Raw genomic sequence first — 21,483 nt, 5'->3', positions numbered from 1 at the left:
TAAACTCAGTTCATGTGTTTATTCTACCCAGAATATCTGAATAATCAACATTCTTAATCTTTCTTTTTTCTTCTAGACATACAGTGTTTGGGTTTGAGTCTTCTAGGCTCTTTGATTACAAGAAAGAGTTTGTGTATTGCAACTATGCATGTTCTGTCAGCAGTTCTGGTTTCCACTCTGCGACGATTTAAAGAGGTCACTGAAATCCAGATGCATGTATGCGTTATTTCTTGGTACAAAGATAAAAGTGAAAGGCAATACGTTGGAAAATTATTTTAATGTAGTTATAGTCGAAGTATAATCCTTTATTTGAATTACTTCTTTCTGATTGTATTATAATTACTAGATTACTGTAAGCCTTTGAAATTGAACCAGTAGAGTTGTCATAGAGGTGAATTTCTCGGAGGCATATATTCAGTCCAGAGTACATAAACATAGGTTTGGGTGTTTATCTAAGACTTCTGAGATCTGCAGACTAAAACAAATTTCTCAATCACAGCCTGTCATTCACTTGATCTATAATCATTTTTGAGGTAACCATCATTATAGTTTTGATGTCCTTTTGTGAAAAGTAATAAAAAATATCTTATTTCCCAGGTCTGTCAGCAGCAATAAGCTTAATGTTACAGCTGAGATTAAAAAATCTTGAGGGATATAAGTATGTAAGTGTGTGAATGTTGTACTTGAGAGGGATATTATTGAAGTAGAGAGGGATGGATTTTGCATCCGCTTTTGAATGTGCAAGAGCAGTTCTCCTTACTCAGGTTCTGTTTCCTCTGCTTCCAGAGCATTCCCGGTGCGTTACCAGTTTCATTTTTCTAGTGAGATCAGTTTCTTGAGAGAGTTCCAGTACTTCTATGTTAGACTAACCTGGAAATATCACAACATAGCCTCCCTTCTTTACTTCCGTTTTTCCCCCCAGCACTTTCAAGTTTAGCTTAGCAACCAGTGTAGAGAGAGATCAGAATAACATGGAGGAATAAGGAAGTTGCATAAAGTCGTCTAGACTGAATCAGGTTTGGACAAAGAGTTCCGTAATTGACCCAGTTCATCCCTTTCTGAGTGAATTTTACTTGTAGAGTAAAAGGATGATTTTTTTATTTCTTTTTAGTTTCTAGATATACTCTTTCAGTTTTTCATTTAGCCTAGCTGTTTTTCTTTTCAAATTCAAGAGTTTTGGAGCAACAGACTGGGGTAGGGGATGCATCTTCATCCCACATCCTTAGGAGGAGATTGTTCCCTCTGTACGTTAATTCAGGAAATCACAAGTGCGTGTGTCACTGCCAGGCAGGATGTTGCCAGATATTATTGTGCACAGTTTGGCTTTTCAAAATGTCAGTTAACATCTGCATAAGTGAGTCAGCTAAACAAACATGAAACTACAGCTTTATAAATACAGAAACAGCAGAAACTGTCTTCTGCTCTGATCTTCTGCAGTTTGTAAATTATTTTTTGTCTTCTTTTTAATTATATAATAAATTATATAATAAATTATATAATAATTTAATTATGTAATTTAATATTATTAAAAGGAAGATAAAAAAATTAAAGAGCGTATTTTTGGTTTAAATTTGATTTTGTTGCATGACTTGTTTCAAGATGACATTTTTAACAGTGCACTTACTGCTCTTCGCATCTTTTCATTGTATTTGTAGGGATTTCACGCAATCTTGTCGATTCTTGGTTTGTCACCTTGTTTTGCAAAGCTGCTGGTACATGAATCGTTTGACACAGTCATTTTCTACCAGATGTCTATGTGTTTCACTGATCAGCGAGATCGACAGGTATCTTGTCTTTTGACTGCTCCACATCTGAAAAATTCTGATGCCTTTTAATCCTAACTTTGATTGTTTGTCTTCCCATTCAGTTTCAAAGCCTGTGTTGTAAATGCTTTGCTAAAATAGCTGAGAATGATGATTTAAAAAATACGATGCTGGAAAAAGCATGTATCGAGTACAATAGCATTATGGCTGAATGTTTACTCTTGCTGGGAGCTGATATTAATAAGAAGACAAAGACGAACTCTTTGATCTATCAGGTAGTATATGAAAATATATGTAGTTCTATTGCTTTAAAATTGTCCTTTTGGTTTCCTTTCTCTTTTTTTTGTGTACCTGTATATGTCAAAACACAGGTGCACTTGCTGGTGCAGAGAGTCCTGAGCGTGCTGAGTGTTGTTAACCATTGCTGCTCCTGATGGCTTGAGGCCCAGTCTGGCGTTCATTGAAACACCTTTTACTTTGTATTGAGGCTCACAGGGTCCCTGTCACCTAGAACGTGCCTGCACTGCTAGTCCAATTCTGATGCAAGTTCATTTCAAAGTGCAGGCTTTCTGAGTGTTCTCACAGCGCAGTGCACGAGCAAACCCGAGTTCACTCAGGTACTGACTTAGCCTTAGTTTTAGAGTATTTTTGAGGAAGAAAGCCTAAGCCAAATCTTCCCAAATTCCCAGGCATTTAGTTTGAGTGGATCAGGCATAGATGGTGTCAACCCCATTAGAGCCCAGTCCATGAACGGATACTCTGAATTCAGCTCTTCCCAAGCACTATGAGGCCAAACTACAGCTAGCCCACCAGGCAACACTGTGGATACATAGGTTTCAGTGTGCTTAGTCTCACTCTTATGCTCTGTTTTAGACTTGCAATAAAGGCTTTGCCTCAGGATACCTGCCCTCGAATGGCAGATCTTTTATTTTGTGCAGCACTTCACGATCAATACAGTCAAAGATTTTTGCACTGATTTAATTGTTCTGATTTTAATTGTGACTTTCTATCAATATAGCTAAAAATATATAAAATCTTGGATTTACTGTAGTTGCGCTGGCAGGAAAGAGCTGTATCAGGACAGTGGCCGCAGTATTTGAAAGCGTTGGTTTCTAAACTAAGGCTATGAGCAAACAACCCATCTGGATTCAGCCATGCCAACAGATGAAGCTGTTGTTCACACCTGCTTATAAGTGTTCCCTGCTAAATGTGACTGTCTTTACAGTTTGTGTGAGCAGTTCTTAATTTTGCTTCAGTGTCAAAAGTTAAAATGCTGTGTCTGAGATAACCTCAGCAGTATTGCCTGAAGTGAATTAGGAAGTGTTCCTATGAAGAGTTCTGCCTGCAGAGCTGTCTGGGTGAAAAAGCACAGCTGGGTCAGGACCAGACCATCCATTCACGGAGTCTTTGAGAGGGGCAAATCAGTGTTAGTGAACCACAGTGAAGATATCAAAGTAGCTGACAGTATTTCTAACAAGTATTTGTAATATTCACAGTCAGCACTGCTGCCTGTAGCCATACGGGTTGAGAGATTGGAAGGGGCAGAGCTGATCGAAGCCAAATAAGCCAGTGGACCTGGCAGCTCCCTAGTGTTAGGCAAGGGGTGATGAGTCTCACCATTATTGTCCTTTCATCTGATATCAAAAGAACAACTAAGTGCAGATGCCATAGACACAACGCACTAATCAAACTACGCACGTTACTCTTCATTTTGGCTGAACAGTTGTGTACGTTCATGGTGGAAATTACAATTACATATCTCAAGCATTTGCCATATTTTGGTCAAAGACTCTGGAAAGTGGTAGCTGGTACTCAAATCCCTTAGGCAGGTATACACAGTGAAATATAGGGATTTGTGTGATTGAAAAATAACCACGATGTTAAAAATGCAATGCCAACTGAATTTGAGTTAAATTTCTTACTGCAATCTGAGCTGTTGTTCAAGTCTTTCACAAAATTGTTTTAATTGTTTTTCTATGTTAGGTTTGTGAGAAAGGAAATAATCCTAAATTGGTGGAATTGCTACTAGCCAATGGTGCTCGAGAACAGGATGTTCGGTGTGCTTTAACCATCAGTATAAAAAAAGGAGATAGCCAAATCATCAGTTTGCTCTTAAAGAAGCTTAGTCTTGATGTAGCCAACAGCAGTATATGTCTTGGAGGATTTGGTATTGGAAGACTTGAACCTTCCTGGCTCATTCCTTTGTTCCCAGAAAAACTTACTCCTTCAAGAAAACAAAGTGAGTCTACGTACAATTTGCTATGCTAAATGTGTTAATATCTCTTGATGGTATTATATTAGTGTTTTAGGGCAAGATCTTCAGTTGAGGATCTCTTCATTGTGCTCAGCCTGTTGTTGAATAACTGTTTAACCTTGAAAATAAGATCAATCGGGTATTTCTGTTGTGATTTTTAATGCTTTGTGAATTTATTGGAGAACATGTTATCTTCTTGGTTTCTAGATGCAGGTTCTGCCCTGGCAAGAATGGTGCTTAGATACCAGATGAAGAATATTTCAGAGGATAAATCAAGACCCTACTCTGATTTAAACTTCTCTGAAGAGGGAGTGGATAAAAACTACGACTGGAATTTTATTTCTGACCCAATAGTGGACAGTGTTTTCCCTTTAAATGATGATATTGATAGTGAAGGTAATTGTTTTCTTGTAATTTTGTCTTTTTATGATCCTAGTCTAGCATACCAGGACTAGACCACAGCTACAAATTCCTTGAAAGTAATTAGGCAACTGTGAAACTAATCAGCTAAGGAATAAATAATATGTAAAAAAGCCCCCGTTAATTAGTTGTTTATTTGTATTTGAGATTAAAAACACTTCCTATCCGAAAATACTCTCGTCTAAAATTTTGTTTATGGTACCTTCGAAAAATAGTTTATAGTGTGTAAGTATGTGTCTTTACCTGCAAAATTAGGACCTTAAAACATTTTTTTTAGATTATCAACTTCAAATTAGTTCTTCACGCGTTGAGTTGCTTTCCTGGTAGAGAGAGAGGGTAGGATTCAGCCAAGCAAATTCAGACATCAACTGTTTTGATACCTGTTTCTGAGCTAATCTTGTAGACTTCCTTTATAGTCAGTGGCAAAAAATAAATGCTTCAGGACCACAATTCATCTCCTCATAAATAAGCCAGATAAATTGTGATCTAGAAACACCGTGTTCCCTGGACTGAAGTGCACACAACTAAGTCTGGTATAGAGGACTGTATTGTTAACGTATAAATTAGGTGAAATAAACCCTATCCAAATGATATTTAGTTGATCAGAAAGTGTAAATGGCAGTGCTGTATTCAATCCAGTGTCATTCTTGGCAGGCAGGCCAAGAGGTCTGAATGCCTTTCACTTGTAAAAAAAAACAGCATTTCTGTCTATAATATCAGTATTTTGATAAAAAGAGTGAGTGGCCTCATTTTACAACGTGGCTTTCGTTTGTTCAGATATCACTGTTGTGTTTTAGAAGTGCTAGCTACCTAAAATCATCACAGATGAAGAATTTGAATTTTGGAATCAGAATCCTAATGATTTTTTTTTGTTCTCTCTTTTGTTCTCTTCCTTCGCATCATTCGGCACTGTTTTTCATTTCTGTAGTACTATAGCACAGACATGCGATAGTGGGAGGTACTGTTTGTTGTCCCACGTAGAAAAGTTGTTAAGTAATGTTTAAATTATGGTAAAAAGTATCAACTTTACTAACAGGAATGATTTCGGGAATTACCTAGGAATTATAAGTGATGTTTAGGCAGCTCTGAAGGGAGGAATACTAGGTGCATCCAGATGACCTCAGGTTGCCAAAGCCAGGAGCAGGAACTTGATGTTTCATTCTCAGTAAACATAGGAGTGCAAATGTGTTTTTAAATAAAATGTAATTTAAGTAAAAATCTATTTTACGCTGCAGTAGCACAAAAACGTGTTATGTAAACATATACAGTAATACCAACTTACTGGAAATTTTAATGATAAAGCATCAATATAACAAGCTGCGGTTCATATTTGGAGCATGTCAGGTTATTAATAGAGCGTGTTAACATTCTCGGCATATTGCACACAGCATTGACCAGCGAGCTCCTGCTGAGATCGATGTTTGAAATAGGCCTTTCTGTCCTGTGTATGTCAGCCTCTATATTGCAGTTGAATTCTAAGTCTCAGCTTTAAATGCATTTTCTTATTTTTCTGCCCTGCTCTGTTATTGCTTTGTAGTAGGAAGTGAAGGTTCATTTTTTACAAAAAAGAAGTCCAATTCCATCACAGTTGCTGATTTATACTGTAGGGAAACAGCCTTACAAAGAGGTTCTCCTACTTTGCCACGCCATTCCTACTCTGTGGTAAGTCAGATTGTTATTCGTTCCAGGCTCCCTTTAAATCCATCAGTGTTGCGTACTGTAAAACTGTTAATAAAGTGTTAGTAAAGGTCTTGTAACCATATGGACCCTTGTGTCACTGTTCCCGTTTAGTTTTCCCTTCTACTGCCGTGCAATTACTATGCTCCAATTCAAATCACTGTGTAGATGAGAGTTTATACCAGCAAAATTTGTGATCGATGAATAGATATGTAAGTGTCTTTGTGAATTGCTCAAATTTCCAGTCTGATGTTTTAATACCTTACAAATGCAAATACAGCAGCTGAGGGCCTATTCACAAGTGCTAACTGTCCTCTAGTAAAGCTAGTCTCTATAGACTGCCACTTGATCAGTGAAGAGGGACTTCACTAGAGGACAAATCAGTGAAATCAATGTCATCTTCATTTGAAGGAGCTTATCAATTTCCACTGACTGTAAAGGGAAACTAGAGAGACCAGCTTCCTTAGAATAAAGGTAATTTCAGTAAATATCCTTCTCCATCCTATCACCCAACCCTAGTGAGAGTCATTTTAGGTTGCCAAAAATGCACTACTTCCATTACATTTTAAATCTTCTGTTGTTTCATACTGCACGTGTCAGCAATTTTTAGGAAGGTGTGACATGTTTTTTATTTTTGAGGGTTAAAAAGTACAGTCTGTTTTTGTTGCCCCATGAAAGTTCTCTCAAAAAGAAACCACGATTAAAAGAAATGTACTGAATTCAATGATTTCAGATATCTGCATGTATCCAGACTTGTTGGATTTTTGTTCTGTTTTGGGATTTTCCAGGGACCTGGCTCAGATTATGAACCGTTAGTGAAACAAAGAAGAAAATTACTGCTTTCAGATGAATCTCCCAGTAAGTAAATTATGCAATTTAACATTTATAACAGATTTTTCAGACTTGTAAGTATATATAAGTATACTTATGCAAGTATAACATGCAAAAATTTATCTAGAATATGGATTTGTTTATAAGAGAAGGATACATTTGGAAATACTACAGTAGAGTACAGATAACATATGTATAGTGAAATATCTTCTTCCTGGGCTTTGTAAATAGTTTAGGTAGAGCTCTACAGACAATGTAATTTCATGAGTACCCTTATTAGCTTTCGAAAGCTGCTGCTTCTGTTGTACAGCACAAAAGTGTCTGTCTCTTCCCTAGTCTTACAGATTTGTCCCTTAGTAGACATCTTTATTGAGTCAAATCTTAACCAATATCCAGAAATTCACTCTCATACATTTTTAATCCCAAGTTGATTGATCTTAGTTTTAGTTACGTGATAAATGAAATAATACTACTAATTCATTGCGTATTTTCCCATGCTTTTCTTTTAATAGAAGGAATCTCAAAATTCTCACCACATTTAAGGCCATCAGACAGCCTTTCTTCACTGGTCTCAGAGAAAGAATACATTAAATCACTAGATCTTTCATCAAATGAGCTGGAGAACATTGATGCCATCAGTCAGAATAGCTGCTTAACTAGTCACCTGGAACATCTTGAGAAACTGGAGCTCCACCAAAATGCTCTCACAAGCATTCCTCAACACCTTTGCGAAGTAATTCTGCATAGTGTTATGTAATGCAAATTGAGTTTATCTACAATCCGTTGTTTGTCTCTAACAGTGTACTCATAACAATACTGCTCAAGAGTATGGGTGTAGATTTTTGCGTATTTAATTTTGCACTCAATTTTCATCCAATGGATTTACGTGCAGCATGTGTTAAACAAATTCATGGAACTTTATTAAACCATTTACTGCAAAGGACAGCTCTAGGATGTGTGCATTGTAGTGAGTAATGCAATTAGGTAAATGAAACTGAGACCTGCAGGCAATTCTTGCCAGATTTTAGGAAACTGAGCTAATTAGTTTTATAGAATGCTTTACGTTTTATTTTTTTAACAGCAGTGTTATGGATTACTTTAGTATGACTGCTGTTCTCTGCTCTTTTTGCTGATAAGGCAAATATAATTAAAGTAATAAATTACATAACAGAACTCAGTTTAGAACTTATATATTCACATTTTTGTTTCATTTTTTAAAAACAAATTCTCCTTTTCTTTCAGAACATGAAATGTTTGACTTATTTGGATTTGCACAGTAACCGATTTACATCCTTTCCTGTTTATTTACTGAAAATGAATTGTATTGCAATCCTTGATATCTCTCGAAATGACATTGGCCCTTCCTTTGCTTTGGATCCATACATCAAATGTCCAACTCTAAAGCAGCTTAATCTATCATACAATCAACTGGTGTGCACTCCTGAATTTCTTGCAAATGTTGCAGAAAACCTGGAACAGCTCTTGCTAGAAGGGTAAGAGTAGTATCGATAAATGGACTGTAGTATAACAAACATAGCAGAAAATAATGTACTTGTCATCCTGTGTTACTGCACAGAAAGGATCATTTAATCAGTAATTAAGCATTATTTTCTAAATGTGTAAATTGCTACAATTGTTATTGTTAAATTATAAAGTATATTAGGTTACGTGAGCTTTGATAGAATTTAATAACATTGCAAAACAAAACAGTTTCAGGAACAGTTCCTGCATTTTTCAGCATTTTTCTACTGTTGTGCTACTCGTCCGAAGAATTCTTTGTGTTACCTAACATATATAGCTGCTTTTTCTGTTACATACATTACATACATTTGACTGTATTTCAAAACCAAGGTTTTTTCAGAAGTATAATTCATGGAATTATGTTTATCGATACAGGTATATTTTAAGTGACAGAAGTAGATAAAATACATAATTTTTGGTGTACGAGCACTTCTTACCATATTTGTTAGTGAAATAATTCATACTGTATAGAAAATTCTTACCGATACCATTATTGATAGTTCTGTAAACTACAGATACCGTCTCATACGTCTCCCATCATTTGTTATTTTAAATAAGGTTGTGATATTTTTTACCACACAAGATAAAGATAGTAAGATATGTAACTAAACCAAACAATATTAAAGAATTGAATGAGAATACCCAGACCGAAGATTTTAAATTTGCAGTCTTATTGCAATTCCTCATTACATTTATTTTTAATATTATTTTAGCAATATTACCCTTGCAAAATAGTGCTGCATGGTCCTTTTTATCCCTGCATTTTTCCAGCATCTTTGCCTCTTTCTGGTGTTGTTCTTTCTATAATACGTTGTTTGTAACATGACATATAAATCCTAAATTCCCGCCGTGGAATTTCATTCTTTTTTTAAAATTGACCATCATTCTGTGATCATAATCCTGCAGAAGAACACCTTTAGTAAATAGATCTACCCACAAATGTGTCAGTCCCCCTTCTATGAGTTTGAACTGCGGTATATAACGGAAATGGCACCTTATTGTACATTCTGACATTTACTCTACAGGTTAATTAAAATAATCCAAATATCAGTCCTTGTTATTTCATGTTGCTGCATACCCCAATATTTTGGCTGACTGGTCAATCTTTATTTAGACGAAATTCTTAACTTTGGTTTATCTGTGTAAGGATAGCAATGTCAGGTTGATACTCCTTACTTTTGTTTTTCAGCTAATAGTTTCTGGGTAATACTTGGCTTTTTTTTTTCTTCTCATTATCACAGAAACAAAATTTCCTGCTTATGTTCACCCATATGCTTAAAAGAGCTGAAAATTTTAAACATTAGTAAGAATAATATTTCAGGCCTTACTGAGAATTTCTTCATGGGCTGTATGAAGCTGGAGCTGTTCAACGCCAGGATGAATGCCCTTGGTAAGCACCTAAGAAAACAGCATCCACCTTCTAGAAACTTTTCCAAGTCACAGAATTCCTCAGCCACCAGCAGTTGCCGTCCGGGAGGGCAGTCAAGGGAAACATGTGCTTGTCCTTATTTAAACTCTTCCCTAGGCATCAGCTTTTGGTCACGGCTGGAAACGGTATATAGGGCTAGATGGACCTTTGGTGTGACTCAGCGGGTCTTTGCTACTATATTCATAGCAGACGCTCTAAAAATGGTTAAGTGTAGCTGAGGTGATATGTACCATTGTGTAAGGTTCAAGACAGTGAAATTGTTTAAAGCTAGGTCTTTTTCTTTTTTCAAGCTAGCACTGTACTGAAATACGTATCAACTGCTGACACACTATATCCAGCATTGACTTCTTGAATAAGTTAGAATGTTTGATTTAGTCATGTAGATACAGGTGTCAGTTGAAATGCCCTGAAGTATCCCACTTGGCCTATGGCTGCTGGTGCAGAAAACGCAGGTCTTCCTTGGATCCTGTGTTGTATTTCCGCGCTGCGTGCAGATAGCTCAGGTACCGCAGCGCAGCTCACCATCTCACTGGACTCCTGTATTTAAGCAATTGAACTGAATGTGTTTCAGTAGCTTAACTTATTTTGTGCAAAGGTTTCAAAACAAATTTACCTATGAAAAATACAGCTGACATAAATGAAATTTTAATGATCTTGTGGGAGTTGGTAAGTTATTTTTCGAATGTATTTCCCTCTTCAGGATATAAACATTTCTATGTTGAATTTTTTTATTGTCACAGTATTTCAGAAGGTAGGTCTTATATGTGCAATGATTGAACACAGCTGAACCGTTAAAATCATTTTTATGTGCTTATGACCTACCGCAGACTGGCTGAATGATAGGAGTATTGCATATATTGGCAATACAGTGAAGTGTGAATAAGATTATTTCAGTGTTTAGTGCCAGTATGAGACTAAGTGAAATAGGATGTAGTGTGATAAAAGCCCATACTTTAACTCTGTTCTACACTCCTTTCATTTTAGGAGTTCAGTTTTAAATGAACTTAAAAATAAGGTTCAGATTCTGCCTTTGGCAGCTTGTATAAGGGCCTGTGTATATAAGATAATAGACTAACCTTTCAGTCTGCCTCTGATTTTAGAAAATTCCAGTCTTAAGCAGTGCTCAAAAATAATGGAATTAACCCCTTTTTCTGTTCTAGAGAGAATACCTGATTTGTCCTCCAGCATAACAAGTTTAAAATTATCTCAGAATCGTTTTATTAATGTTCCAGAAACAATTCTCCTCCTGCCACAGTAAGTTATTATTTTAGTTATTGAAGTTAGTCATGTTCTTGATGAAGACAATCTGAAGACAAGACTTTTGTTTAACGGAATATTCAGCATGTTTTACTCATATTCAGGGAATTCTCTTTAAAAGGTTAAATCCAAAACTTAACAGCTTTTAACTGAAGCCAAGCAGTCATATTTTCTTCATTATTTGGAGAAATATTATTCCTCAGATAAGTCCAGACTACACAAATCATCTTTGTTAAACATACCTTCCTTTACTGCTGAAGCTGACGATTCTTGCTTAGAAGACCAGAATGAATTTATTTTTCTCTCGATCCCAACAAAGTAAGAAGATATTGGCAATTTTTCCTTTTCAACAAGTTCTGCAGCTTCAGATTTTTGCAAAAGGCTACTGAGATTAGTGTTTCACTTCCCAAATAAGACAAGGTATTTATTCTCAAAGAATGACACTTCCTCTTAATAGAATTGTGATAGAGATGCATGTGACATGCATTTTTCTATACCTTTGAAGCATTACTCATGTGGAAATCTGAACTTCCACTTTTTTTTATAGAAGTTGCTGACCTCAACAGGTCGCTGGAATCAGGTGGTAGGAGGAGTGACTGACTGGAAGGGATGATCAGTTTTCTGATAGGTGTGTGTAGATGTGAGTGCTGATGGCCCCATGAGGGGGAGCAGGTCAAGAAAGAGGACTGATGCCTGCAAGGTAATTGAAGAAAGTGGATCTAATAAAGCTGAGATGGAAAGAGTAGGAGGAAAGAATAAGCATATTCTTCTGAGCACAGAAACAATCAGATCTGGACAGTATTGTTAGTCTATATAGGTAACAGTTCAATACTTTACTTTAAAAAAAGACTTGTGGACTTACATTAATCAAAATTAAATAAAGTACGTCACTATTAACATGACTAACCAAATGCTGTCAAGAATGTTACACTGTGCTGGCATGCTAATGTTTAAACTCACAGTAGCAAATCCAGTGGATGTGTTGAAAAAGATGTAGCTTTCAGGTTCCACATCTCCCAGCCCAGACAAGTCAATAAGAAGTTGCATTAATTTCTTGGCATGGTTCATGCTACGCAGTGAAATAAACGCAACATATTTATCCAACAGATGACATATTAAGAAGAAATGTTTGTAATCCAAGTACTTTATTATGTGGTTCTCAAGTATACCTATAGTTGAACTATATAATTTATGCATATTTATACAAACGTATATTCTTAGAAGCATTCTGAGAAAAGCACAGTGAGATATCCGTACCATCTGATGTTAATGTTCTAAGTCAGGAGCAAGAAGGAGAACATTTCAGATGACTTCAGCTAAGTGAGGCTCCGTAGACTATAACGGGAATCTTGAGTTCTGAATAGTAGATAATATCAGGAGCTTCCCTGTTGCTTTTTTTAAATATGAAGCATATGAAGCACATGATTACTGTTATGTGAGATTGAAATTAACATTTTAAATATATTCACTGTAGTAAGTTTGATGTTGCACCTAACAGTGTGCTTCACGGTCCTGTGCTCACGTGTAACTGGAACCATGAGCCAAATTCTGTTCTCTGATACCTGGACGTAAACTTGTGGCAACTATATTGCTCACAGTTGAATTACTGAGTGTTTGCACTATGAAAGTGTGAACGATATTTATCTGTGTCTTCTAATCTAAATAAAGCCATACATATTTCCGTAGTGTAGAAAGAGGAAAAAAGTTTACTGTTATCCCAAAATAATGTGTGTGCACTAATTTAAATTGGTTTATCAATTTTCTGTCTGAAACATATGACCTCGTACAATCTGAGTGTTTATTTTCATAACCAGGCAACTTCATTCACAGGTAAATAAATTGAGGGCGTATTATACTGAGCAGTCATATATATTTACATTTTCTTATTTTTTATCTTAGACAATAAAAATCTACTGGCAATATCATCTTAGTTACTTTTGCTTATAATAGTAATTCTCTGTTTTCCCATCGACATTCCTCTCAGAAGACTATCTGTTTCGATAGCTACTGCATTTATTTATTAAAACTTCATATAATCTTAGTTAATCTCAATTTTATTTGGTTTTTTTGCTAACTTTCCTCTTTTGTATTTTCTTGTTTTTAGTTTGCGATCAGTAGACTTAAGCCAAAATGAGATCATAAGCCTGCCTGGGCCAGTGCACTGGAAATCATTAAATTTAAGGGAGCTGTTATTTAATCACAATCAAATAGGCGTCTTGGACTTGAGTGAAAAGGCGTGTGCGTGGTCTAGGCTAGAGAAACTACATCTGTCCCATAACAAGTTAAAGGAGGTAAAGTATGAGATTCTGCCTCAAAAAATGAAATCACTTTGCAACTTAATGCGGTTTTTCAATATTCATTTGAGTTTCATGTCACCCCCTCGTATCACTGAAAATTCTATTAATAAAATGGTGAATGAAAATCACCGTATTAAGCTTTTCTATCCTGAATATATCATATAATCAGTTTTCATAAATGAATTCATTATGAGCTCCTTTGTGTATTGGTCAGGAATGTTAACCCTGTTTATTAAAAAAGTGTAAAGTACAACTGTGAAAATAATACCCAATTTTATTAAATATTTAAGCCATTCATGCTCATAAAAATAAAGGCTTATTTTTTCAATGTTTAGTTGTCCACTAATTGTTCTTTTATCTAGATTCCTCCTGAGATTGGCTTCCTAGAGAACCTGACTTCTCTGGACGTAAGTCATAATCCCGATTTGAGATTCTTTCCAGATGAAATGGGAAAGCTATCCAAAATCTGGGATCTTCCTTTGGATGGACTACATCTTAATTTAGATTTCAAACATGTGGGATACAAAGCCAGAGACATTATTAGGTTTGTTGCCATATTGTTCTTCAGCATTTTTATTTTGCTTTCTTGGGGTAGGCAGCCAGCAGTAAGGAAACAACACATCCTTTTGAAAAGAACTGCTGATTCGTCATACGATACCCAGCTTAGCTGTGACTCCGTTGAGCGTAGCCTTTACCATACCCACGCATGTAAAATAGATTATAACCATATAAAAAAATACAGTAGTATTAGTTCACGAATTTGTTGATGCTTCTATAAACCATGTAATGAATTTTTTCTTACATGTTTTTTGTGTTCCTAAGAGATGCACGTTATGGAGTAGTTACAAAACAAAAAGACACATTATGAATTAAGCTTTGACTTTTGAATCAGAAATTAGAACAGGCTGCAAAAGTCTCAGTAACATCAATCAGATATTTAAAATTTGAAGTAAATGGTGTCTGTTAGCATTTTTGCCTGGTCTTGAGTTCTTTTGGTGTTTTCATTATTATGCGCTTATGTGAGTTCTGCAAACTCTCTCTTATGCCAGATTTCTTCAGCAAAGACTGAAGAAGGCTGTGCCTTACAACAGAATGAAACTCATGATTGTTGGAAATACTGGCAGTGGGAAAACAACACTGCTACAACAGCTAATGAAATGTAAACGAACAGAATTGGGATCTCCAAAAGCTACAGTAGGCATTGATGTAAAAGACTGGATCATTCAAGGGAAAGGCAAAATGAAGAAAGAGCTTATATTAAATGTCTGGGATTTTGCAGGTATTTCAAGAGCTTGTTGCCCTTTATTATGGTGTTTTCTAATACATTAATGCCTTGCTTATTCTTAGAATCAGCCCGTAACATTTCAAATTGTAGACAATAGAATCATGCAAACTTATACCAAAGGTCAAATGACCAATTATAAATTAGTGAATTCCTCAAATTTCCTATAGTCTGAGGAATTTCTCGTTGCCAAACATAGTCTGATCCCCCGTTTCAGCCATAGTGCTCTAGAACTGTGATTTCAGAATCGTAAGAAACTTGCTGTGTGGTCACGTAAATACCGCCTCTACCACAGTGTATAGGCCCAGAGGAGCAGCATTCAAGCTAAATGTCCAACTTCAGTTGTGACACACTGTGATTTTAAGTGCTTAATTGTGTGAATTTAGCCCTCTGTTATTTTGAAGTTGCCGGAAGGATGGGGGAGAGGAATTTAAAAAAGAGGGAATTTAAATTTTGGTATTTAGAAATTCAGTATTGGATTTTTAAAAGAATTATGACCTTCCAATTTCTCTTTGTGGTGACCATGTTTATCCAGTTATTGGAACTTACACCTCTTAATTTGAAACTAGCTTGCTTATTTCAACACTGCAAGTCAGTCAGTGAGATACCTCAGAGTACTTACCCAAAATTCACTGTTATTGTAGATTTACTGTCCATTTAGATAAATTTTTGTAGACATTAGTTTCATTTGTGGAGTAGTGATCTGAGAACAAGTCATGCTCTACTGCCTTTTTGTGATCTGAAGATGTTCATAAGTGAAGTCCTAAACCAGGGGTGTTTTTTATCATTAGGACAAGAGGAGTTCTACAGCACCCATCCTCACTTTATGACCCAAAGGGCTTTATATCTTGCTGTATACGATCTCAGCAAAGGAGAAGCAGAGGTGGATGCTATGAAGCCGTGGCTTTTTAATATCAAGGTATTAAGCAATACATGTGTTACAGAATGGATTTCCATTTTCCAGGAAGCTGTTGGTAAACAGTGACTTCACTACAAACTTTTCTGAGGGAGGGGAGAAAGAAAGGCGCTCTTCAGCAAATAAGACCAGTAAAATGAAGCAAGACATGCATATTACTGGATGTGAAAATATGTGCAGACATATAAAGGCATGATCCAGCACTATTTTGTACTTAAAATGGCACAGAATGGTGAGCAGAAGGATAATTTGCATGTTCTGACAATATTTGAATTTACTGATAAAAATAAGAAAGCAGCAGTATTCAAGAGATGAGAAGAGTTAGGCTTTCTCATTCTTTTACACCATTGCAAATTCTGAAGAAATCAGAATTTCACTAATTCACAACTGACTAGATGTGGGCTTGAAATCATGCTGTTAAGTTTATGCTTAGCATCTTAAAATTAACAGGGATGATTCTAGGGTTACAATATGGAGGCTGGGTGTAGAACCTGCCTGTTCATTTTTATTTTGCTACAGATGTTTTATTTTCATTCCAAGGGTGAGCATTACTCGTGTTGCTTTCGGTCTGATGTTCGCCATGGCTGGGCAATACAGTTACATCAAGATTTTGTATACTGACCCTTTTTGTTAACCTTGGTTTTTTCATTCTTTTTCACCTTGAGCAGAGATGGTCAGAGAGCCACAGTCAGTTAAGTTTTGAAGACGACCATTTCGAATATACTCTCCTTTGCTATAGAATGCTTGCTACTATTTCATTGCTATGCTTTTCCCATGATAGCTAGCAGTTTGCTTTTCAATTTGTTTTTTTTAATGAAAAGTGCAGTTGCCCCTCTCTCTTACTGACAGTGTTGCAACAATGAGATCCAGATCTAGATTGCTTCCTTTAAAATCATAATAGTTTGAATCCCTATTTTGATTTAGACTGCTCTCTATTTGTAACAAATATGTTACAAATACATAGACTGATAGCATTTTATTATCTTGTTCGATCAAGGCTATTACATGGGTTTGTTGTTTAAAATTACTCTGAAAAAAAGATGTGAAGTAGTAATTTCACATTTAGATCTGCCTGTTATTCAAACTCATTTAAAAGAGCTTGAGCTTAAAGAGAGGAAGAAGCAATTGCTTTTTTTAGTTTATTGGGTGGTTTGACTAAGTTGTTCACATTTTATATGCACATCAAAAAATAGCATCAAAATTCACCATTGAGATCATAAATTGTATGGATCTTACTAACAGGCTCGAGCTTCAACATCCCCTGTCATTCTTGTTGGCACTCATTTGGATGTTTCTGATGAAAAGCAGCGTAAAGCCTGCATGAGTAAAATTACTAGGGAGCTGCTGAATAAGCGAGGCTTCCCAGCGATCCAAGACTATCACTTTGTGAATGCTACAGAGGAATCTGATTCCATTATCAGACTTCGGAAGATCATAATAAAGGAGAGCCTTCACTTCAAGGTAAGCCTACCTTGATGCTGTTTGTAATGTTGAAAACATCCTGGTTTTAATTAAATGCATTTTTAAACACATTAATTAAACACATAAATACATTTGTAGAGTGATAGCAAACTCATCATGCCTTATGTAAAACCTGAGATAAAGCAATATAATGAAGGAAAATCACCAACTTTGATTTCCTTTCTTTTTCTACCAAAAAAATTAGCTTAGTAAAAATCTCAGCTAAGGATAAGTTTTGTTGGTGAACAATAGGACTATTAATTGAATATTTAATTGAAAATTGGTAGTCTTTTTCTCATGGAGAAATCTGATCAAAAACAGTTTGTTCGATGGCAGCAGCTAATTGCAATAGTGCAAGATTTCAGGGGTCAGGAATAAGATTTTGTGGATGAAAACAGGAAAAGAAGATCCCCCTAGACTGAATGATCTTCCTCAACTGGAGAATCTGCGCTTGTGTTTCTGTAGTCTCCAAAGCCATCCCTACCACTCGTTCCCTGCTGTCGTCTTAGCCACAGCATCCCGCTCTGTCAGAGTGGGAGTGACAGGTATGAGGAACCTAGCCCAGACATGGAGCTTATAGAAGGATAAGGCCCAATTTAGAGCAAAAAACCTATTTTTATTTTATTATTTATACAATGTCATTGTATAAATAATGCCATGTAACATGTATACAGTGCCATTACATGTTAAAGAGAAAAGGTGATCTCTTCTGCTACTGAAGACAAGAGTAAAACTTCATAAATCACAGCAGAGCCCAAATTTTTTCTGCATTACTGCTCTGAAGATTTTAAAGGACAAATGCTGTATTTATGACTAGCCTCAAAGTGCTGCGTTAGAAAGGAGGGAGAGAGTGCAAACTCCTCTTTTTCTTCTCTCAGCAACCACCAGTTCAGCAACATCCGTAATCTGCCTAACTTCATTCCACAGTTCAAGGGATAGCAAACCATTGCTAAGCGGCAGCAAGTTGGCCAGTTGAGGTGGAATGAAATATTTTCACTTCTTATGCATCCAGAAGACACAAACAGAGCAGATATGTGTAAAGATATGTGAAGTCCTACATCTCACTATATTTTTTCAGCACTCGGGAGACATTTTGCTTTTTGAAAACACCTCCCTCCTAAATACGTAAAAATTGCTCCTCTAGCATCCACATCTCTTGGGACTGTGTTATACACTGATGTTTAAACTTCCACCACATAAAAATGAGGTAGCCAGAAGGAAAGGAGATAATTTCCATATATAATGTAGACATTTTGTGAAAGGAGAATTACTCGATGCCTAGTTAGAAGTTAGGCAAAGTGACATAAGTATTAACCATTGTCATTAAGAGCTTTGAATCTTTCAAGATTTCATAAGGTAGTACTGACATTTTTGACACATAAAAAAAGCCACAGTGCACTGGTGTTTAACTTCAAGAGAAAGATTATAAACTAAGAAGGAAGCCAATCTGGAAAAGTTGGGAAAATTGTTTCCAGTTCCCCCCTCCAGAATGACAACTTTAGTGTCCATGGAGAATGTAAAACCTGATCAGCTGCTAATAGCAGAGGTCAAAGGATGTATCCAAGAAGGAACTCTGGCTACAAGCCTAGGGCTAAGTACCCCACTGTGTTTCACTTCAGTGCTGCTAACCTGGCCAGGCTTACTCCTTCCTCTCCTCCCATCCACTGATCATCACTCAACTGCAGAGACTTTTAATTGAGCAACTACCCTTTTCCCCCCGCTTGCCTAAAGACGTATTTGGAGATGTTGCAGATTACAATGAGTACGCCGTTTTTTTCTTATTCTTTTATTTGCCTATTGTCCTGTGTTATCCTCAAATGTATGACATGATATGTTCATACAGTGGATGCTTTCCTTTTATTTTAAACAAAAGCTTCTCTTTGATCTTTTCAGATGTGTCATTTTTTATTTTTGTATATACATGTATTATGGAAATATTTTCTTCTATGAATATTCATTTGTAGAAAGACATTCATATTATAATTTTGAATGAAAAATTAGTTCCGTCTAGCTTTCAGAAGCCATGTTAGTCAATAAACGAGTGGTTTTGTTCTTTGTTGCCATTACTATTGAGTAGAAACTCCCAGCTTACGTCTTGGTTACATCATATTTTGCATTTTCCATGAATAAATTAATAAATTTGAGATTATTCCTAATTATACAGATCAGAGATCAGCCTGTGGTTGGTCAGCTGATTCCTGACAGCTATCTGGAGCTGGAGAAGAGAATTTTGCTGGAACGTAAAAACGTCCCAGCTGAATTTCCAGTCATTGATCAGAACCGATTGCTACAACTCGTACAAGAAAGCCAGTTACAGCTGGATGAAAATGAGCTCCCTCATGCAATTCACTTTCTGAATGAATCAGGTGAAGTATTAGGTTCGATGTGTAATGTTTGTTGTTAGCGGTTGGCTGCAAATCTGCAGCAGACACACTGGTATGCGTTTTTTAGTCTTGTGCAAGATTGTCACAATATGTTGAGCTGAAATGCTAACTTTGGGTAATACTGCAATTTGATAATTCAGATCTTTATGTCATAAGGGAGTTTCATGATATGAAGAATCACTTCATTAACAGTTTATACATCTTACCCCTCTTTGAAAACATCACACCTGCTAGTTAGGTAACAACCTCTGAAGAAAGGTGCAATCACTAGAATAGCTTTAGTAGAATAGCAGTTAGGTGAATATATTTAACAGCATGTATCAGTACCGTGCAGACTTCATAATAATAAATAAAAGCTAACAAAACATTTGGAAATAAAGGTAAAGCTGAACAGACCATGATTGCATTCTGCTCTCTTGAGCAATTGACATAAATTCAGTGATTATTTCTTATTCAAATTGCTCATATCAAGTCATGCAAGAAAGACAGCCCAAAGCTGGATGTTTATTTTGCTTCATATGGAGCTTAAGAAGTGCGTTGCTCATGACAGTGTTCTTTGCACAGGTGTACTGCTTCATTTTCAAGACCCAGCGCTACAGCTGAGAGATCTGTATTTTGTAGATCCTAAGTGGCTGTGTAAAATCATGGCACAGGTTAGCCTCTGATTACTTTATATATTTACATTCATGGAGCTCTTTCCTCTGTCCCAAACCCTGGTAACTTAACAGGCATCCTTTTTCACTATTTCTTTACAATTTCATGACCTAGTCTTTTCTCAGCTCCCAAATGGGTTTACCTGGCTCTTTCTGTGTCCTTTGCATTCTAGGCAAATGTCTGCCTCAGTACTTCCATGTTCTTACGCTGTAATGGCCAATATCGTTTACCCTCCACCGGGTGCAAGAATTTGTGTATAGCAGGAAAACTCCAGGGATGTAAAATATCCTGCAATATGTTCCTATAGGTTGAGGTAAAAGCTGGAACTCTTGATCAAAGTAGTAAGAACAGGGGAAGAAGGGTCGCTGTGTGCTTGGTACAGACAGGAGCTGAAAGCAAGTGATACGGAATCACGTATTGGGACAGGAGAGTAGCAGACTGCCTACATAAGTGAATCCATCATTGATGCGTTAATTTAGAAAAACTCTCCAGTTTTTAGATGTTTGTTCAGATTTCCCAGCTTCTGAAATTTTACCTCGCGTTCAGTGGAGGAACTGGTGTTGCAAGAGTGTGAGTGTGAGCCTTTAAAGGTCCTGGGAGTGAGAGAAGGCCTAGCAAGTCAAGTAGTCTGTGCCAGTCTACTTGTGTGAAGTGCTGATGTGAAAAATCACAGCACATAGGTTCCTTTCTGACAGTGCTTTCACAAATTAACCCGTTGAATAGTTTTCCATATAATATGAAACAGCGAAAGCTGCTGAAGAATGGTAGCACACTAGTGACTTGGACGGGTTAAATTCGTTCACTGGTGTCTTCTTGCTGACTAGCATTTTGGAAATGTTTGATTTCACTGTGATAAGGAGTCCACCCTTTCCCCGAAATAATAGACTACCAAATATTTCAGGGAGCAAAGTCTACCAGAAGAATGCTATCCACTGATGACTGTACATCTGAAATTGTTCTACTTTTTTTAAAGATTCTGACTGTGAAAGTGGAAGGCTGTTCTAAATATCCTAAGGGAATTGTAAAGCGTTCAGATGTGGAAAAATTCCTTTTAAGGAAGAGCAAGTTTCCTAAGATCTACATGTCACAATACTTCAAGCTTCTGGAAAAGTTTCAGATTGCTCTGCCGCTAGGAGAAGATCAACTACTGATCCCAAGCAGGTAAGCAAAGAGCTAAACCCACAAATGAATGTGCCATAGAAATCAATCAGAACAAAAACCTCCCATCAGGCTATAATGATGTTTTAGCTTAATTGATCATAAAGGCAGTTGCACATATGAACGCGAGATTTAAACTTATTACCCCATATTTTTGTAAATGCCTTCACAGATGTGTT

The 21,483-nt window shown here is 36.5% G+C and overlaps 1 protein-coding gene across 6 annotated transcripts in view; it reads left to right on the top strand.

The window, feature by feature from the left end:
- LRRK2 (leucine rich repeat kinase 2) overlaps positions 1-21,483 on the top strand; it is a 68,072-nt gene that overhangs the window by 25,991 nt on the left and 20,598 nt on the right. For 3 of the 6 annotated variants that reach the window (XM_068930771.1, XM_068930751.1, XM_068930728.1), the window contains 19 exons: positions 77-216; positions 1,656-1,784; positions 1,868-2,038; positions 3,747-4,002; positions 4,225-4,413; positions 5,975-6,099; positions 6,903-6,972; positions 7,458-7,678; positions 8,188-8,438; positions 9,708-9,856; positions 11,056-11,149; positions 13,257-13,443; positions 13,812-13,993; positions 14,499-14,728; positions 15,523-15,650; positions 16,890-17,108; positions 19,273-19,474; positions 20,057-20,145; positions 21,120-21,307. In XM_068930771.1, coding sequence (XP_068786872.1) covers positions 77-216; positions 1,656-1,784; positions 1,868-2,038; positions 3,747-4,002; positions 4,225-4,413; positions 5,975-6,099; positions 6,903-6,972; positions 7,458-7,678; positions 8,188-8,438; positions 9,708-9,856; positions 11,056-11,149; positions 13,257-13,443; positions 13,812-13,993; positions 14,499-14,728; positions 15,523-15,650; positions 16,890-17,108; positions 19,273-19,474; positions 20,057-20,145; positions 21,120-21,307 — 3,220 coding nt within the window. The remainder of the gene's footprint in view (positions 1-76; positions 217-1,655; positions 1,785-1,867; positions 2,039-3,746; positions 4,003-4,224; positions 4,414-5,974; positions 6,100-6,902; positions 6,973-7,457; positions 7,679-8,187; positions 8,439-9,707; positions 9,857-11,055; positions 11,150-13,256; positions 13,444-13,811; positions 13,994-14,498; positions 14,729-15,522; positions 15,651-16,889; positions 17,109-19,272; positions 19,475-20,056; positions 20,146-21,119; positions 21,308-21,483) is intronic. The other 3 variants (XM_068930761.1, XM_068930736.1, XM_068930742.1) reach the window with 2 other exon arrangements.

The sequence above is a fragment of the Struthio camelus genome, chromosome 1 (genome assembly GCF_040807025.1).
Source record: "Struthio camelus isolate bStrCam1 chromosome 1, bStrCam1.hap1, whole genome shotgun sequence".
NCBI lineage: Eukaryota > Metazoa > Chordata > Aves > Struthioniformes > Struthionidae > Struthio > Struthio camelus.
The sequence above is the reverse complement of the archived record's forward strand: the minus strand, read 5'-3'. Positions and strand labels throughout refer to the sequence as shown.